General features: G+C 34.3%; 1 protein-coding gene across 2 annotated transcripts in view; it reads left to right on the top strand.

The window, feature by feature from the left end:
• Trap1 (TNF receptor associated protein 1) overlaps positions 1 to 17,964 on the top strand; it is a 481,869-nt gene that overhangs the window by 425,015 nt on the left and 38,890 nt on the right. For both annotated transcript variants that reach the window (XM_081738896.1, XM_081738897.1), the window contains 2 exons: positions 8,369 to 8,482; positions 11,937 to 12,006. In XM_081738896.1, coding sequence (XP_081595022.1) covers positions 8,369 to 8,482; positions 11,937 to 12,006 — 184 coding nt within the window. The remainder of the gene's footprint in view (positions 1 to 8,368; positions 8,483 to 11,936; positions 12,007 to 17,964) is intronic.

The following is a 17,964-nucleotide window of genomic DNA, read 5'->3' as shown; positions in this document are numbered from 1 at the left end:
TAGTGGAATTGTCGGCAGGGGGAGGGGTCGATTACGAGCTCCTTCCAATTAGTCAGACTATCACTGCTTACTTCTACTCTCAGCAGTTGCAATGGGGGCACTGTACATTGCGACAGAAGGAGTCAACATTGATGAAAAGTTTACTGTTCCTGCACGACAGTGCCAAGCCACATGTGGCAAAGAGGACCCAAGATCCTGAAAGCAGCCATCGAAGTGGTCTAACGTGTGATGAACTTGCAGAAAGGTTCCGCTGAAACAGTCAGACTGCACCTGCACGGGATAGGGAAGTCATACAAGTTAAGCAAGTGGGTATCCCACACATTGTCGGTAGCCAACAAGGAACAACGAGTATCAGCCTGTTTACCCTTTCTTACTCGTCACCATCTTCACCTTCCTACCTTCAGCAACTTCATTTTACATGCAGTTGCAGGTAGTGGATGTTGATGGGCATTACTTCGAAACCTAAAGGTACATACCATTTACTGTATTGCTTTGTTTATCGCTGCTCTAGAACGGCAGGAACGTTTTTGGTTACCTTGTAAATCCATATATTTAAGTTAATTTGCTGGCATCTAAACAATGCAGATACAGAAAGACATTGATGCAGGTATATGTTCTACACACTATGATTCCAAGTCTGCGACATTTAATTATATGCTTCAACGTCATGCCTCAGTGGAACAGTGGCAATGGCAGTGTAAATATATGGCTTACACTGACCTTGAAAGTCAGGGAAATTAAAATGAGTCAGAGAAATGCTTCCAAATATGCAGAAAGTCAGGGAAATCGCTATCTTGCACAGAAGAGGCAGAAAATTATTTTTCAGCTGTCCACAGAAGATATGAAGAACAACTCAAAGAATCAAGACAGATTCAAAAAGATGATGATAAGAAATAGGCTCAAAAAACAAAATTATCTTGAGAAATAAAGAAGCTTGAGGATAGCCCAAAGCTATTAAAACTTCAAGCTTTGAGAGAATTGAGAGTAGAATTGAATTATATTTGTTTATTTATTTTTCTTTATGATGGTGTTCAGAATGACCAAATATTAAATATATAGTTAGTATATAATTATTGCCTGGTACTAGTATTTTATTCTATTCCAAGTACAGGAAGTTTGACTCATAATAAGTATTTACAGTAAGAAAGTAAGCTTATATACTGTATTTAAAAATATATAAAGAGAGCGTTGGACGGCTCTGGGAATGGCCGAGATTAGTTTTTTCTTCTTTCTTTCTGTTTTCCTAAGCCTAACCATAAATAATGTTCACGGTGTCGCTGGTCAGGAAAAATTAATTACTCAGTCATGGAAATTCACTCAAATTAGTATGAGCCCTGAAGCTGGCATTTGAGCACGGATACTGAACCTTTTCCACTAGCGTATCACCAAAGTATATGAGGGTTGCACTGAAAGTTTCGGGAAAATGATAGAACGCAAGAACATCAAAGCACAGCATTTTTTTTTTTTCTTTTCAAAGGACTCCCCTGTACAGCAATGCATTGTTTTATGCGATAGAACCACATTCTTGAAACAGTTATGCTACTTCGAAGTTGGTACCTGTGAAACATGCAGTTTGTATGCCTCGATGGCTTCTTCTAGAGTGCCAAAGCGCTTCCCACGCAACATGTTCTTTACTGTTGGTGTGGGAGACCCGGGTTCGAATCCCGGCGGGAGCTCATGTGGTTCGAATTCCACGTAAATCAGTAGTTTCACGTCTCTTGTAGTCTCGTTACTGAACGGGACGTTAAACTCAAAATCAATTCAACTCAAATCACTGGGGGCTAAATCAGGGGAATAAGCCGGATGTGTCATGACTTAAATGTTTTCCTGGTCCAGAAAATCATTTGTGGCAGCTGATGTGTGCAAGCAGCATTGTCGTGATGCAGAATGATTCGACGGTTAGGATTGGACTGTCTGCTCACATTCAGTACTTCTAGGAGACATGTGGTTGTGTACCATTCTGCTGATTGTTCTACGACTCTCCAGTTGACAGTTGCAATATGACCTGATGTACCAAAAAAATGATGCAAACATTTGTATAAAGATACTACGTGCACGAACAGCTTTGGCTGGTTTAGGTTCATCGCGGAACACCTGCACAGCAGATTGTCTCCTTGCTTCCGGTTCGTATGCATAAATCCACGTTTCAACACCTGTTACGATGTCAAACACCAAATTAGATGATCCAGACTTGAACCGTTTCGTCATATCTTTGCACCATTTCACACGGGTGTCTTTTTGTGCTTGAGTTAAATTGTGTGGGATCCAACGAGCGCAAAGTTTTTTCACACCTAAATAATCATGCAATATTGTTTCAATTTAACTCATGTTAATACCTAAGGACCCTGAATGTCGCGATAAGTCACTTGTCGATCAGTGTTAATTAATTCACAAACAGCTTCAATGTTTTTGGGCACAATGGCTGTCGATGGACGATATGCACGATCCTTATCACTCAGGCTGACTCGACCACACTGAATTCCTGAAACCACCTGTAAATTGCCATCTGGGGATAGGGCTTCATCAGGAAAAGTAACAGTCATCCAACGAACACACACTTGCTATGTTAACCCTTGGCGAAAATCGTAATAAATCATGACACGGAAGTGCTCTCGTCAGGTCCATTTTTGATCACGACCACCTAACTTCAAACTGGTGCTCTGCAACGACAAAGATTCCGAGTTACATATGGTTTTACATTTAGAGTGAATAAAGATGACACTTTATAATTACAACAAAATCTAACGGATTACATTGTTCCCAGTACGTGATTCCCGAAACTTTCAGTGCAACCCTCGTAGTAATTAATAATACCACCATAAGTTGTGCGTACTTACCACAAGGTGAAAAATCCTGCTTGGATTACATCTTCTATCGTTCTTTCCACTTCCATATTTTTAATTATTGGCAATCATTATCCCCAAACAACTCAAAGAAAGAAAGAAAGAAAGAAAAGAAAAGAAAAGAAATGTTTAACCAAACACCAACAATTTGATCCATGAAAATATTTAAAGATTTCAAAGCGCAAGTTCACCTCCAGCTCAAAACAAGATTCTGGTAATCGAGCAGAAGACGAAAACAGAGACACGGCACAAAAAGTGTAATGATGATGCAAAGCCAACGAATTAGATAGGGAAAGGTTTTTTGTTAAATGATCTTAATCTTGAAAGTCACAATTTTCTACCACCAATATATTGGCGAACTTGTATGTTGTTCTGTTTTGGGAACTTTCATATATATCCCAGTTCTAATACATTTATATTGATGAATATTTTGCAATAATCCATTTCCATTGTTGTTATTCTGAATTTTAACAACCGGCTATATAGGGTGTTTCAAAACAACCCCGACAATGTTTGGGAGGTGATTCCTGACAACAAGATAAGACAAAAAGCATAGACTAACCTGGGTGCACAAATGCTTCCTTTCGGGTTATAGGCTGCCGAAAACATAAAAAAAAAAGAACCTTAAAGATCCATAGCTCGAAAACTGTGGTACCTACCGTAGTCGGTCAAGACCTTACTTGGCAACTTGTATGTGTCCTATCTAAATATCCATGTTTCACAATCTTGCAGTACTTCCGCAGCGATTTTTATAGAGTTAGTTGGTGAGTAGTTCAAATTATATGCCCATAGCCAACTACCTCTATAAAAATTGTTGCATGATTACCTTAGGATTCTGAAACGTGGATTTTTGGATAGAGCCCATATTAGTTCCTAAGTGAAATCTTGACCCGACTACGGTAGGTCCCATAGTTGGGGAACTATAAACGTTTAAAGTTTATTTTTTCATGTTTCGACAGCCTGTAACTCCAAAAGGAAGCACCTGTGCACCCAGGTTGGTCTATACTTTGTGTCTTATACTGTGTCAGGAATCACCTCCCGAACGTTGTCGGTGTTGTTTTAAAAAACCCTGTATATATACGAGGGGGAGTCAAATGAAAACCATAATTATTTTTTTAAATATTATTTATTGGTCACACAGGGTACAGAAGTAAATCACTTTTCAACATAGTCCCCTCCTCGTTCAATGCAAGTCCGCCAGCGCTTCGGAAGAGCCTGAATACCTGCAGAAAAAAAGTCTTTTGGGCGACGGCGCAACCACTCGTGTACCGCATTGCGTACCTCTTCATCGGAGTGGAACTTCCTGCCGCCACTTCTTTGCTCGCTCGCTTTGTTTCAGGCTGATGTTAATGCACCTAGGGCTGTTCCTAATTCCGGAATTCCGGAATTTTTCGGAACGGAAATTCCAATTCCGGAATCGGAACACAGTTTCAAGACGTTCCGGAATTCCGGAATTTCGAAACTCCGGAATTTCGGAACGTTCCGGAATTTCGAAACATTCCGGAATTTCGGAACGTTCCGGAATTTCGAAACATTCCGGAATTTCGAAACATTCCGGAATTTCGAAACATTCCGGAATTTCGGAACATTCCGGAATTTCGAAACATTCCGGAACTTCTTATTGAAAAAATAATTTTTGCTGTTACCCCGAACTGAGAGGTGTGCGCAAAGCTTAGCTTTGAAACTGGATATTGATTCCGCTGTGCTGAAGGAAAGAGTTTTGGTCCACGTCAACTGGTTTGTTTCATTCTCTAGATCCGTTCACTGTGAACGATTGCGCATAAGATTTGGAACTTTGTCTGGTTATCCATAAAGTCTCAATCATAAGTGATTCAGTGTAAATTCCGTGATTTTGTTGCAGAAATCGGAACATAGAAATTCGAGCTAGTTCTTCCCTTTAGTTTGGTTTATCTTCCGAGAAACACCTTTTTTATAAACCACTTTGTATATTCTTTTTTAAATGAATACCGACTGTACCTTTTCCATTTATACGAGGCAACCCTAACAAGAAATTGAACTGCATATCTTTTGATGTATGGCCATTGTTAAGTATAAGTACCTGAAGGAGGGGCAGAGAATCATTTAAAAGAAAATACGATTTTCAGTAATTAAAGGGATAGGATAGTCTGAAATAAAAATGTACAATTATTATGCTGCTGTCCGTATTATGTAAAAATATGCATTATTGATGTTACATGAACTTTTTGGAAACTAGAATCAGTATTTCATATTTTCAGGTTCAAATCACGCAAAGCTAAAATTATTAATGCATCGCTTGTATTGTATTTAGTATACTGCATGCTGCAAACAGCAAAAAATTTCTTAGAACAAGGGATTACTGTTTAATGTTTTTTGTAACTTCTATAATCATGATGCTACTGCTGTTTTTTTTAAATGAAAGCTTTATCAAGCATTATTTGCATAACTTGTCAAAATGTACAATGAGAGTAAATCGAATAGAGGTGCAAACTTTACATAATATCTTATAATTATTCACATGTACGCGCTACTCGTTTCTTGTCCTGCGACACTTATTTGAATAACTAACTAAATAAAGGTGTCTATCAGTTAAATACTAAGCATTGGAACCTACGTATGAAGATTAGTTCTAACTCTACTAATCAAAATTTTATGCAAGGTGATAAATGAATTGTGTGAGTGAAAAACATTTAAAATTGGTTGGTTGAGAAATTGTATTAATCACCAATATATTATCAATGTTGTGAAATTCTGATGTAAAAGCATGTTACTTTCTTTAGACAATTACATCGATACAAGCCAACAGAATATGTACATTTTCATACAAAGCTGCACTTTGAAGGGTAGTTATGCATTCAGATGAAAGGGTCTGCACCCATGACTAACTAACAACAAGAAAGGTAAATGTTCAATTAGTATACCCGAAATTGTGAGTAGCGATGGTAAAAGTTAAAAATGAAAGAAATCATTTCGTAAATGTTAATATTCACATTAAAAGTATTAGCCTAATGTTCATATTTCGCTCTTACGAAATAATGAATTTGTATCAAAAACTATTCGTACTTCGCGTAAATTGATTTTTTACAAAAATTGATGTCTTACTTTCCTTGAGTAGAAAAGTTGGCGAAAACTTTCTTTCTCCTGATTTCTCAAATAAATCAGATAAAAAAGATCAATGAGATAAAAGAAGTTTGTTAAGCTAAAAGTCCATAAAGCCCATTTTATGCGATGCAATTTTCTATGCAATCTTGCATGCTAAGAGTCATGCGTTCAAATTATTTCGTGTAATAATAATTAACATTCAAGTTTCCACAGTAAATTGCACGTATTTCACCTTGTTTGGAGATAGAACATGTGCAATCTACCATGGAAAGTTGAATTCTAATTTTTATTACAGGAAATAATTTGAATGCGTGTCTTCTAATTTTGCATACATAATTGCCTTGTCTAATATCGTCTAAAGTCTACTTTCCCCTAATTTTTTAAAAAAATCATCTGGGCATTTATATGAAAATTGACATTTAATACATGCCCTTATAATATTTTATCAACATCATTGTTCTCTAACAGTATTATTTTGTAGCACAGAAATTTTGCTTTTTCTTTCAATAGTAATTTACATTTACATTTTTGTTGCATTATTTGATGACGTCTCAGGTAGCATCAGTTATACCATTTCAGGGTTTCAGTTGTCAAAATTTTCACAATTATGTATTATTCATGTGTACTCCTTGTACTTTAGATTAAAAGTTCATAATTCCAAATGACATGACTACAAATGTTTCGTGTGCTCTTGTATTGTTTGCTTAATAGTAAAACAAATATTTTGGAATTAAAATGCCAAACATGTAAATTGTTTCCTTGTTGGTACTTCAAAATACAAAATGGCAATGATTGAAAAAAATGTAAAAGATAAAGATAAAATGCTGTACTTTATTCCAATAATTGTAAATACGAGAATGCATAACTGTTTAAGACATGTAGCTACTATATTCCATAGATACCATAGTGAAAACGAGAAAGTATTTGCGAGTAAATTTGTGGGATTAAAGCCTTGTAATAATGTTTGAGAACCATTGCCTCAGGACTGTTTCGAACTTTTATATTCAAACTTTGAACTAATATTAATATTATGATTCCAGAATCAACAGTGAGCTTCAAAATTTCAGTCTTGAAAACAATTCCGAAATTCATACTTTTGAGCATTCCACAATTCCAAACTTTTGGAATGTTACGGAATTTGCGGAACTTCGAAACGTTCCGGAATTTCGGAACATTCCGGAATTTCGAAACGTTCCGGAATTTCGAAACGTTCCGGAATTTCGGAACTTCCGGAATTTCGGAACTTCCGGAATTTCGAAACGTTCCGGAATTTCGGAACATTCCGGAATTTCGAAACGTTCCGGAATTCCGGAATTTCGAAACGTTCCGGAATTCCGGAATTCCGGAACATTCCGGAATTAGATGAATTCCGAATTCCGGAATACGAAATCGAATTCCGAACACCCCTAAATGCACCCATGTTTCATCACCAGTGACGATTCGTGACAGGAAGGCATTACCGTCACGTTCAGCACGCCACAAAAGGTCTTCGCACGCATCAACACGTCGCTGTTTCAGTTCAGGCGTCAGTTGTCGGGGCACCCATCTTGCAGACACCTTATGAAACTGGAGAACATCATTCACAATATGATGTGCCGATCCATGACTCATGTGTACACATGCTGCAATTTCGTCTATTGTCACACGGCGGTTTTCCAAAACGATGGCTTCAACGGCTGCAATAGTCTCTGGAGTCACTACGCGCCGAGCCTGGCCGGGGCGTGGAGCATCGGCCACAGACGTAACACCATTTGCAAATTTCCGGCACAATTCATAGATTTGTGGCTGTGACAAACACGCATCTCCATACTGAACCTTCATTCGCCTAAAAATGTCAATCGGCTTCACACCTTCACCTCGCAAGAACCGAATCACAGAACGCTGCTCCTCGCTGGTGCATGTGGCTAGTGGGGCTGCCATTTTGGAACTGTTGTTGCGCCGGTGTTTGTGCATCTGCCTGCTGCTGCCACCTAGGAGACATCCGGTATACTATCGTAAAAAGGCATGCCGACTTACAGCTCACTGGCGCCATATGCGGATTTTTATTTCCACTTTCATGGTTTTCAGTTGACTTACCCTCGTATATTGGAGAGAGAGAGAGGGGGGGGGGGAGGGAGGGAGAGAGGGAGGTAGTAGATGAATATGGATAGGTAAACAGATATAACTCTCTTAGGAAGGAAAAAATAGTTAAATTAAAATTTACTGTTCCTTAGTATAACTGGGTGAAATTCATTGTTATGTCTGGGTATAACAAACGGTTCTGCGAACTCGAGATATTTTAACAACCGGTTTTAGCGAACTGGCTGAATAGCACCATTGTGCATTTCGTATCTAATTTGAAACTCATTAGTTCTTCCTATTTGAGTTTTACCGATCATATGAACAAAATAATTCCATTTAGTTTTACTCTTGTTCTAATTTTATTTATTTGTTGTCGTTAATAGGTCTTTTCGAGATGAGTCGAGAAACAGATTCTGGTGTTGCTTTGTACTGTCGCAAGGTTCTCATCAAAAACAAAGCAGACAATATCCTTCCAAAATGGCTTCGATTTGTCAAAGGTAAGTTTTAAAATCAAGAAACGTCAAGAAATTTTAGTATCCATCTGAAATACAATTTCCTTTACTTTAGTTAGTATCAAAAGTATTTGCATAGTTGCAAAAATGGTGGTTTGGTTTAAGATTGCAATGATAATATAATTCAAATTATTTTGTGTATTAAAGCAAAATATTATCGAAAGGAAGTAACAGGAATAATAAGTTTCTAGCGATCTTGAAAATTCATATTACTGGCATTAATAGTGTGCCAAAGGTTAGATTGTTGAGATAAGTAGAGGAATTGCTTCTCATTGATTTTCCATTGACATTAATGATAATGTTTTGCTTTTTTATTATGTTCCATCCATTTTATGATAATTTGCTTCTGGAATATACAATCTACTTATTTTCTTCTACATTTGAGCTTAATTTCAGTCATTTCGGTGTTTTGATTTTTGAGATAAGTAGAGGAATTGCTTTTCATTGATTTTCCATTGACATTAATGATAATGTTTTGCTTTTTTATTATATTCCATCCATTTTATGATAATTTGCTTCTGTAATATACAGTCTACTTATTCTCTTCTACATTTAAGCTGAATTTCAGTCATTTCGGTGTTTTGATTTTTGAGATAAGTAGAGGAATTGCTTTTCATTGATTTTCCATTGACATTAATGATAATGTTTTGCTTTTTTATTATATTCCATCCATTTTATGATAATTTGCTTCTGTAATATACAGTCTACTTATTCTCTTCTACATTTAAGCTGAATTTCAGTCATTTCGGTGTTTTGATTTTTGAGATAAGTAGAGGAATTGCTTTTCATTGATTTTCCATTGACATTAATGATAATGTTTTGCTTTTTTATTATATTCCATCCATTTTATGATAATTTGCTTCTGTAATATACAGTCTACTTATTCTCTTCTACATTTAAGCTGAATTTCAGTCATTTCGGTGTTTTGATTTTTGAGATAAGTAGAGGAATTGCTTTTCATTGATTTTCCATTGACATTAATGTTAATGTTTCGTGCTTTTTGACTATGTTCCGTTCATTTTAGGACAATTTACTCTTTAAGTATAGAATCTTTGTAGTCTCTTCTACATTTGAGCTGAATTTCAGCCATCTGCCCCAAAGTCTGTTTACATCATTGCAACCGGATAAGCCAATAACTTTTTGTACTTTAGTACCAGGAATCGAAACCGGGATTCGAAACTTTTTGTTAATTAACTCTCGTACACCCTATTCCGCACTAAACCTTTTATTAACTAATTCTCATACATTCCGTTTCCATTAAAACCTTTTCTTAACATTACTCTAGCACATCTTTTCTCCACTACAAGGTTTCGTTAACTAATTCTCATACAACCTATCTTCACTAAAACATTTAATTGATTCATATTGTAATAAAAATCTTAGAACAGAGTTTAAAAAATATATATATACATGTATTTAAAAAATACATATATATATTTTAAACTCTGTTCTTAGATTTTTATTAGAATATACATTCTATCACCACTAAAATGTTTTCTCAACTAATTTTCATGCATCCAATCGCTCACTAAAACCTTTTGTTAATATATTCTCATACATCCTATCTGCACTAAAAGTTTTTGTGAATTAATTCTCACACATCTTATCTCCATTAAAATCTTTCGTTAATTAATCTCGTATATCCTTCCTCCACTAAAACCTTGTCGTAATTAATTCACTTACATCCTACCCTTCTAAAACATTTTCTTAACTACTTCCCATACAACCTATCCCAAGTAAAACCTTTTTGTAACTAATTCTCATAGATCCTATCCCCACTGAAACGTTTTCTTAACTAATTATTATACAAACTATCCCCTTTAAAACGTTTCCTTAACTAATTATTATTCAACCTATCTTCATGAATACCTTTCCGTAACTAATTCTCATTTATTCTATCTCGACTAAAACCTTTTCGTAACTAATTCTCATACATCCTTTCCTCACTGAAACAGTTTTCTAAGTAATTCTCAAATAACCTATTCCCACTAAAATCTTTTTGTAATTAATTCTCATATATCTTATCTCACTTTTTTTTTTTGTAATTAATTCTCATACATCTCATCCTGACCAAAACTTAAAAAAAAAAAAAAAAAAATTCTTATACATCCTATCCCTACTAAAACCTTTTCGTAACTATACATTGTTCAGCGTAAGCTCTAAACTCCGATAAACAAAATATTTTTATCCTTCCGCTTGTCACAAATACAATTGGCTAGTGATGTATCACTCCCACTCCCCACGGGGAGGAGAAATTATACACGTGCATTTTAACAATACTGTCTCGTGTTGTCCAGATACAGCAGCAGCAACTCGAAAGATTAAAAAAAATACATTTGAATTTCGCTCGTAAACAATTGTTGCCTAGTGAATAAAGGTTTGCCTTGTTGGTGTTTCACCACAACACTCGCGGAACCGGGATTCATGCCAGTCATCTTTCAGACTTTAAAAGCAGAACACCCGTCCACAGTTGAGTTGGCGCCATAATTACTGCGCATGTTTAGTGTTTATTTCTATTGTTTCATTAGCCACACTCGAATGCAGTATTATTAGATAATCCGTATTATATTTTTGTCATTTATAGTAATATAGGAGTTTTATATGAAGTTTCATAGTAAAAGTAATAATGCAATCACATGAACTACTTTGCGGAGGAGTACAAGCGTCGGTAGGACAACAGCAAATCAGCGAGATTTAGTTTCACGTGGCTTTGTTTATCGCAGTTTAGAGCTTACGCCGAATAATGTATAGTTATCATATTTTATCTTCACTAAAACTTCATTATAACTAATTCTCATACATCCTGTTCCAATTAAATCTTTGTTAACACTTATTTTCATACAACCTATCGCAAAGAAAACTTTTTTGTAACTAATTCTCGTACATCCTATTCCTACTAAAACTTTTTAATAATTAATTATCAAATTACATTCTATCCCTACTAAAGCCTTTTAGTAATTAATTCTTATACATTCTATCGCTCATTAAAATATTTTGTTAATGAATTCTTAAAACATTCTATTCTCTCTAAAGCCTTTTTTTAACAAATTCTCATACATCCTGTCCACACTGAATCCTTCTCTTATTAATGTGCCGACAATGGTGAGAGCTGTCTGGGAAAATTCGACGTTAACATGGGTTTTTGAACAGTGTATAATATGATACAGAAGAACAAGGTTTGAATTTTTAAGGAAGACATATAGAACGCACGGCTGCTCAGAAAGCGCGCAGGATAATATCGGCACAATAAGCTGTGCCGTTCAGGTATCGGCACAATAAGCTGGAGACGGGCTCGAATCTTGGTCCAGGTATGCATATTTTCACTGTTTTATTCGTTTTTTAAATTTTTTGTTTTGTTTTTTGTACCTTTTGAATTAATTTATAAGATTGCTTACATTATTATGAATATTAACTAACTTCATATTTAAATTATTTTTAGGTGTGGTAGATTCAGAAGATATTCCTCTTAATCTAAGCCGAGAGTTGCTGCAGGACAGTGCTCTTATCAGGTGATTCCATTTAGTTTCTAGCAACACCATCAAATCCTTCATATGCATTGTTTGCTTGAAAATTCATACCTTTATAATCACTTTACTTACAGGTAACTGTAATTTCTGAGAACACCTTGCACTTCGTAGTTTTCGGCTATTCCCTGTAGCCTTGGGCTACAAGGAAACAACAGAAAGAATAGTAAAAACATCGGAAAATAAAAGGAACGGACTCACCAGGGTCGAGCAATGCGAGAAAACACCTTGTTACACTTCTGGTCCCTCATTTAAGTTGAGTTGATTTTAGTGTAGCGTTCCGTTCAGCAGCGAGGCTATATGAACCGTGGACCTACTGATTTACGTGGAATCCGAACCACATGAGCTCCCGCCGGGAACCGAACCCGGGTGTCCCACGGCAAAGGCACGTATGCTAACCGCTTATCCACGAGGGAGCTCACCCCTCCATCATCTAATGTTGGAGCAACAGATTGTACAGTGTTCACTCAATAGACGTGCAGTTCGGCAAAATCTGAAGTTTTCATGCTGAATTTTACAACAGCATCCCTTCCTCCCTCCATCTCTCTTTTGATCACATTTGTGGGGTTGCAACGTCTTAACATCCATTATGTCTCTTCTTTCTACTCAATACTATGGCTAATATGAAACAGATGTCGGGCAATGTAAGAACAAGAAAGCTGGTCTTGGGAACCAGGGGATCGAGTACAAACTTAAAGGACAGCATTTGGAACTATGACAACTAAGACTCCACGTGGAGTTGACAAGCGACTGTTAATTGTTTGAAACGAGGGTTCTAGTTGGACATTTAGTTCTCGGGGATTTTTTTCTCTAGATCCCTCGGATGATGACTTATTTATGACACGAGCCACCACAAGTAGAAGGAAGCATTCTTTATATACGAGCTGCACGCCGATTGAAGAAACAAACTATAACATGGCATGCAACTTCTTACAGGGGGCGCTAGTGTTCTTCTATTATAAAATTCGGAAGAATACATCTTTCTATGCTTAAATTATCTTTGATTCTTTTTTAAGCTGATTCATTTATTTTTCGCAGTTGTTTCAAGAAGTAATTTTGTGTGAGCATGGAAATTTCTCGTGAATACTTCCGGACAATGATTGTTTAACCCTTTCTGACCTGAATTATGTTTTAAAAATGAAGACTTTTTTTATTTCAATGGATTATATGTTTAAGTCTAAGGAAGTAAGAAAATCCATTTTTTTTTCCTCACAATTCTATATTGCCAGGGCGCTGTAACTACAACGTATGAGACAACTTGGAATCATTCGGCACGATATATACGCTATGAAAGCCATGGAAGCTTGTGATTCCAAATGGAATCACACGGTCAGAAAGGGTTAACTTCAAATGTAGTTTAACACCAAAACAATGCATCAGGCGACATAATTTTGCTTTTGGAGAGGAAACACCATGCAGTAGGACTGTGTATAGTTGGCTTTCCGAATTTCACCGTAGTTGCACATTTCTCAGTGATGAATTTCTTAAAGGTCGTCCATTCGTGCCCCTTGTTGTCAGTGATGTTGATGCTATGTGTGGAATGATTGAGAGAGATCGGCATGTAACATAACGTGACATTTAGGCATCCGTGCACTTTGACTTGAAAGCAATACATACGATTTGCATGGTTACCTGAGTGTACAGTAAATATCAAGACGTTGGATTCCACATAGCTTAAACAAAGCTCAAAAACAGGCTCGTTTCAATTGGTATAAATGAATGCTCGATAAATTCAACAGTGGTAAGTCAAATTTTGCGTACTACATCGTTACAGGGGACGAAACTTGGATCTATTCATACGAACCCGAGACTTAACAACAATCCACTATTTGGGTGTTTTAAAGCGAACCGAAACCAACAAAAGTTGTTCGTTCGAGGAGCTGTTGAACTGTCACTTGAAGCAGCTGTTGACGCATTCCGAACATCAGTTTTTGAGGCAATTCTTCAAATTGCTCTGAAAAATAAACGAATAGACTTAAACAAACAATCAAAGACAATTTAAACATAGAATACTCAATTCTTTCGAATTTTGTAGTATCGGAACTCCAGCGCTCCTGTAAATTAGTAGTTTACAGGATATTTTCCAGCAACCCTTGTATTACGCCTTATCTACAAAAAATTTAAATGTTTCGTTCTTTTTTATGTACTCGATTTTTTTTAATGTTATGGTAAGTAATTTGGTAATACACATTGAATACATACTGTTCTTTGTTGATGTAAAGTTTTCTTGCCTAACGTATATGTTTGTAGCTTGCTAGTATTAAGTGAATGGATATGAGATGAAACGGTAAAACAATGCCAGTTAGTTTTAGTGAATATAATGTTGTTAATATTTTATGAAATTTAAATCTTTCTCTACAGGGTGATCTTGGTTTTAAGTTAAAAGTAGATCGTAAGGCTTTTTGTGTGTGTGTGTGTGTGTGTGTGTGTGTGTGTGTGTGTGTGTGTGTGTGTGTACGTATGTATGTATGTATGTATGTATGTATGTATGTATGTATGTATGTATGTATGTATGTATGTATGTATGTATGTATGTATGTATGTATGTATGTATGTATGTATGTATGTATGTATGTATGTATGTATGTATGTATGTATGTATGTATGTATGTATGTATGTATGTATGTATGTATGTATGTATGTATGTATGTATGTATGTATGTATGTATGTATGTATGTATGTATGTATGTATGTATGTATGTATGTATGTATGTATGTATGTATGTATGTATGTATGTATGTATGTATGTATGTATGTATGTATGTATGTATGTATGTATGTATGTATGTATGTATGTATGTATGTATGTATGTATGTATGTATGTATGTATGTATGTATGTATGTATGTATGTATGTATGTATGTATGTTGTATGTATGTATGTATGTATGTATGTATGTATGTATGTATGTATGTATGTATGTATGTATGTATGTATGTATGTATGTATGTATGTATGTATGTATGTATGTATGTATGTATGTATGTATGTATGTATGTATGTATGTATGTATGTATGTATGTATGTATGTATGTATGTATGTATGTATGTATGTATGTATGTATGTATGTATGTATGTATGTATGTATGTATGTATGTATGTATGTATGTATGTATGTATGTATGTATGTATGTATGTATGTATGTATGTATGTATGTATGTATGTATGTATGTATGTATGTATGTATGTATGTATGTATGTATGTATGTATGTATGTATGTATGTATGTATGTATGTATGTATGTATGTATGTATGTATGTATGTATGTATGTATGTATGTATGTATGTATGTATGTATGTATGTATGTATGTATGTATGTATGTATGTATGTATGTATGTATGTATGTATGTATGTATGTATGTATGTATGTATGTATGTATGTATGTATGTATGTATGTATGTATGTATGTATGTATGTATGTATGTATGTATGTATGTATGTATGTATGTATGTATGTATGTATGTATGTATGTATGTATGTATGTATGTATGTATGTATGTATGTATGTATGTATGTATGTATGTATGTATGTATGTATGTATGTATGTATGTATGTATGTATGTATGTATGTATGTATGTATGTATGTATGTATGTATGTATGTATGTATGTATGTATGTATGTATGTATGTATGTATGTATGTATGTATGTATGTATGTATGTATGTATGTATGTATGTATGTATGTATGTATGTATGTATGTATGTATGTATGTATGTATGTATGTATGTATGTATGTATGTATGTATGTATGTATGTATGTATGTATGTATGTATGTATGTATGTATGTATGTATGTATGTATGTATGTATGTATGTATGTATGTATGTATGTATGTATGTATGTATGTATGTATGTATGTATGTATGTATGTATGTATGTATGTATGTATGTATGTATGTATGTATGTATGTATGTATGTATGTATGTATGTATGTATGTATGTATGTATGTATGTATGTATGTATGTATGTATGTATGTATGTATGTATGTATGTATGTATGTATGTATGTATGTATGTATGTATGTATGTATGTATGTATGTATGTATGTATGTATGTATGTATGTATGTATGTATGTATGTATGTATGTATGTATGTATGTATGTATGTATGTATGTATGTATGTATGTATGTATGTATGTATGTATGTATGTATGTATGTATGTATGTATGTATGTATGTATGTATGTATGTATGTATGTGAGCGTGCAAAAAGTACATAAAACAATATGTGATGCTCCTCAGAAGATAATTCCAAAACTGAGTAGCGAATTAATCTTGCTGTAGAACAGTAAAAATCAAATTTCGACAAGAGACAATGCCTTTAGCCTATACAAGGTGAAATATAAAGTGTATAGTGTGTTATTTAGGTTTAGAATATGTTCTCCCCGAAAGACAATATCTTTAGCCTATATAAGGTGAAATATAAACTGCATAGTGTATTATTTAGGTTTAGAATATGTTCTTCCCGAGAGAATCTATCCTGAATAATTAATCGTAGAAATTTAGAGCAACAAGAGTAATTAAAATTTAATTATATTTCTCTTTATTTCTAAGTTGTTGCGTGATGTCCAAAATGTGAGTTTCTCAACAGCTACTTTAAAATTATTTTCTAATTAATGTTCGTGAGTTGAACAGAATTCTTAGATTTGTTCTGATTATTTCATCATCTAATGCTCACGCAGAACGCATTTTTTCTTATATGAGTAAGAAATGATATGATAGTAAGAGCGGATGTATTTAAGGAAAAACTCCGAAGTTCAGGTTGTTGGCAAAAGATTAAATTAAATATAGTTTTAAATAAAAACCAAATCATTTTATAACTGTTTCGTAAGAAAAATATTTTAAATCTAAGCATTTTTTGATTCATTAATAATAGCCTAAAATCGTAACTGTCTCTCTTATTTTTAAGGAAAAATTTGAAAAAAAAAAAAAGGTATCTCAGCTAGTCATCTGACTTAGACTTTACTAATTTTTATGTGCAACGACGCTATTTGTCATATCATTATACAAAAAGAATTCAACTATTGCCAAACAAAATTTTTAAATAATAATAATAATAATAATAATAATAAAAGAGAATTATAGTAAGTTCCTGTTAGAAGCAGGAAACTTATATGTACTATTCAGTACGGTATAATGGGAGAATTTTCTGTTTTTTTCTTTCTTTTTTTTAAGTATTATTAATTTATAATTCATAAATGAATCTAACGTAACGAAAGAACAAAGATAATACCATAACTTGATTATCAGTACAGGCAATAGGTGTATCATGTACTTATATCCCTTTAATAAAATATATGTTTATTTACCTTTGGTTTGGTATTTTTTAGAAAAATTTTGTGTATTTTCTTATGTCTGGAAGGACGTTACGAAATACACAGATCAATTTTATGTTTATTCTTTTAAATTATAGTAAGTTTGGTATCCTATTGTTACTTTTAATTTAGAGTATACTATATAAATATATTCCAAATATCGATGATAAGTAGAGACCGAATGTTTAGGCATCAAAAACCTGTAAAATAGGCAGGCAAATAGGCACTTAAAATTTAAATAATAGGCAGTAAATAGGCACTAAAATAACTCGGAATAATGAAGATAAATACCCAATATAATTACAAAATAAATTCGAGTCATAGATAATGTACAAAGAATATAGAAACATACCTGTTTGTTAATATCTTCTTACTGTATATAGTAAAACGAAGCTTGACATGTATTACATGTATAGAAAAAATATTTGGTAAATACATTCTATACAGCACTTTATCACTATACATAACAGTCTAAATTTTATAACTTTGTCCATACATACAGTTGTTCCAAGTTTTACAGCACTTTATCAGTACACACAGCAGTCCAAAGTTTAACGACATCTTATCACAACAAACAACTCTTATATTTCTCGGAAGAGACATAGTCC

Source organism: Thermobia domestica, chromosome 14, assembly GCF_964235325.1.
Source record: "Thermobia domestica chromosome 14, izTheDome1.hap1.1, whole genome shotgun sequence".
Classification (NCBI taxonomy): domain Eukaryota; kingdom Metazoa; phylum Arthropoda; class Insecta; order Zygentoma; family Lepismatidae; genus Thermobia; species Thermobia domestica.
Note: the sequence above shows the minus strand (reverse complement) of the source record. Positions and strands in the feature narration are given on the sequence as shown.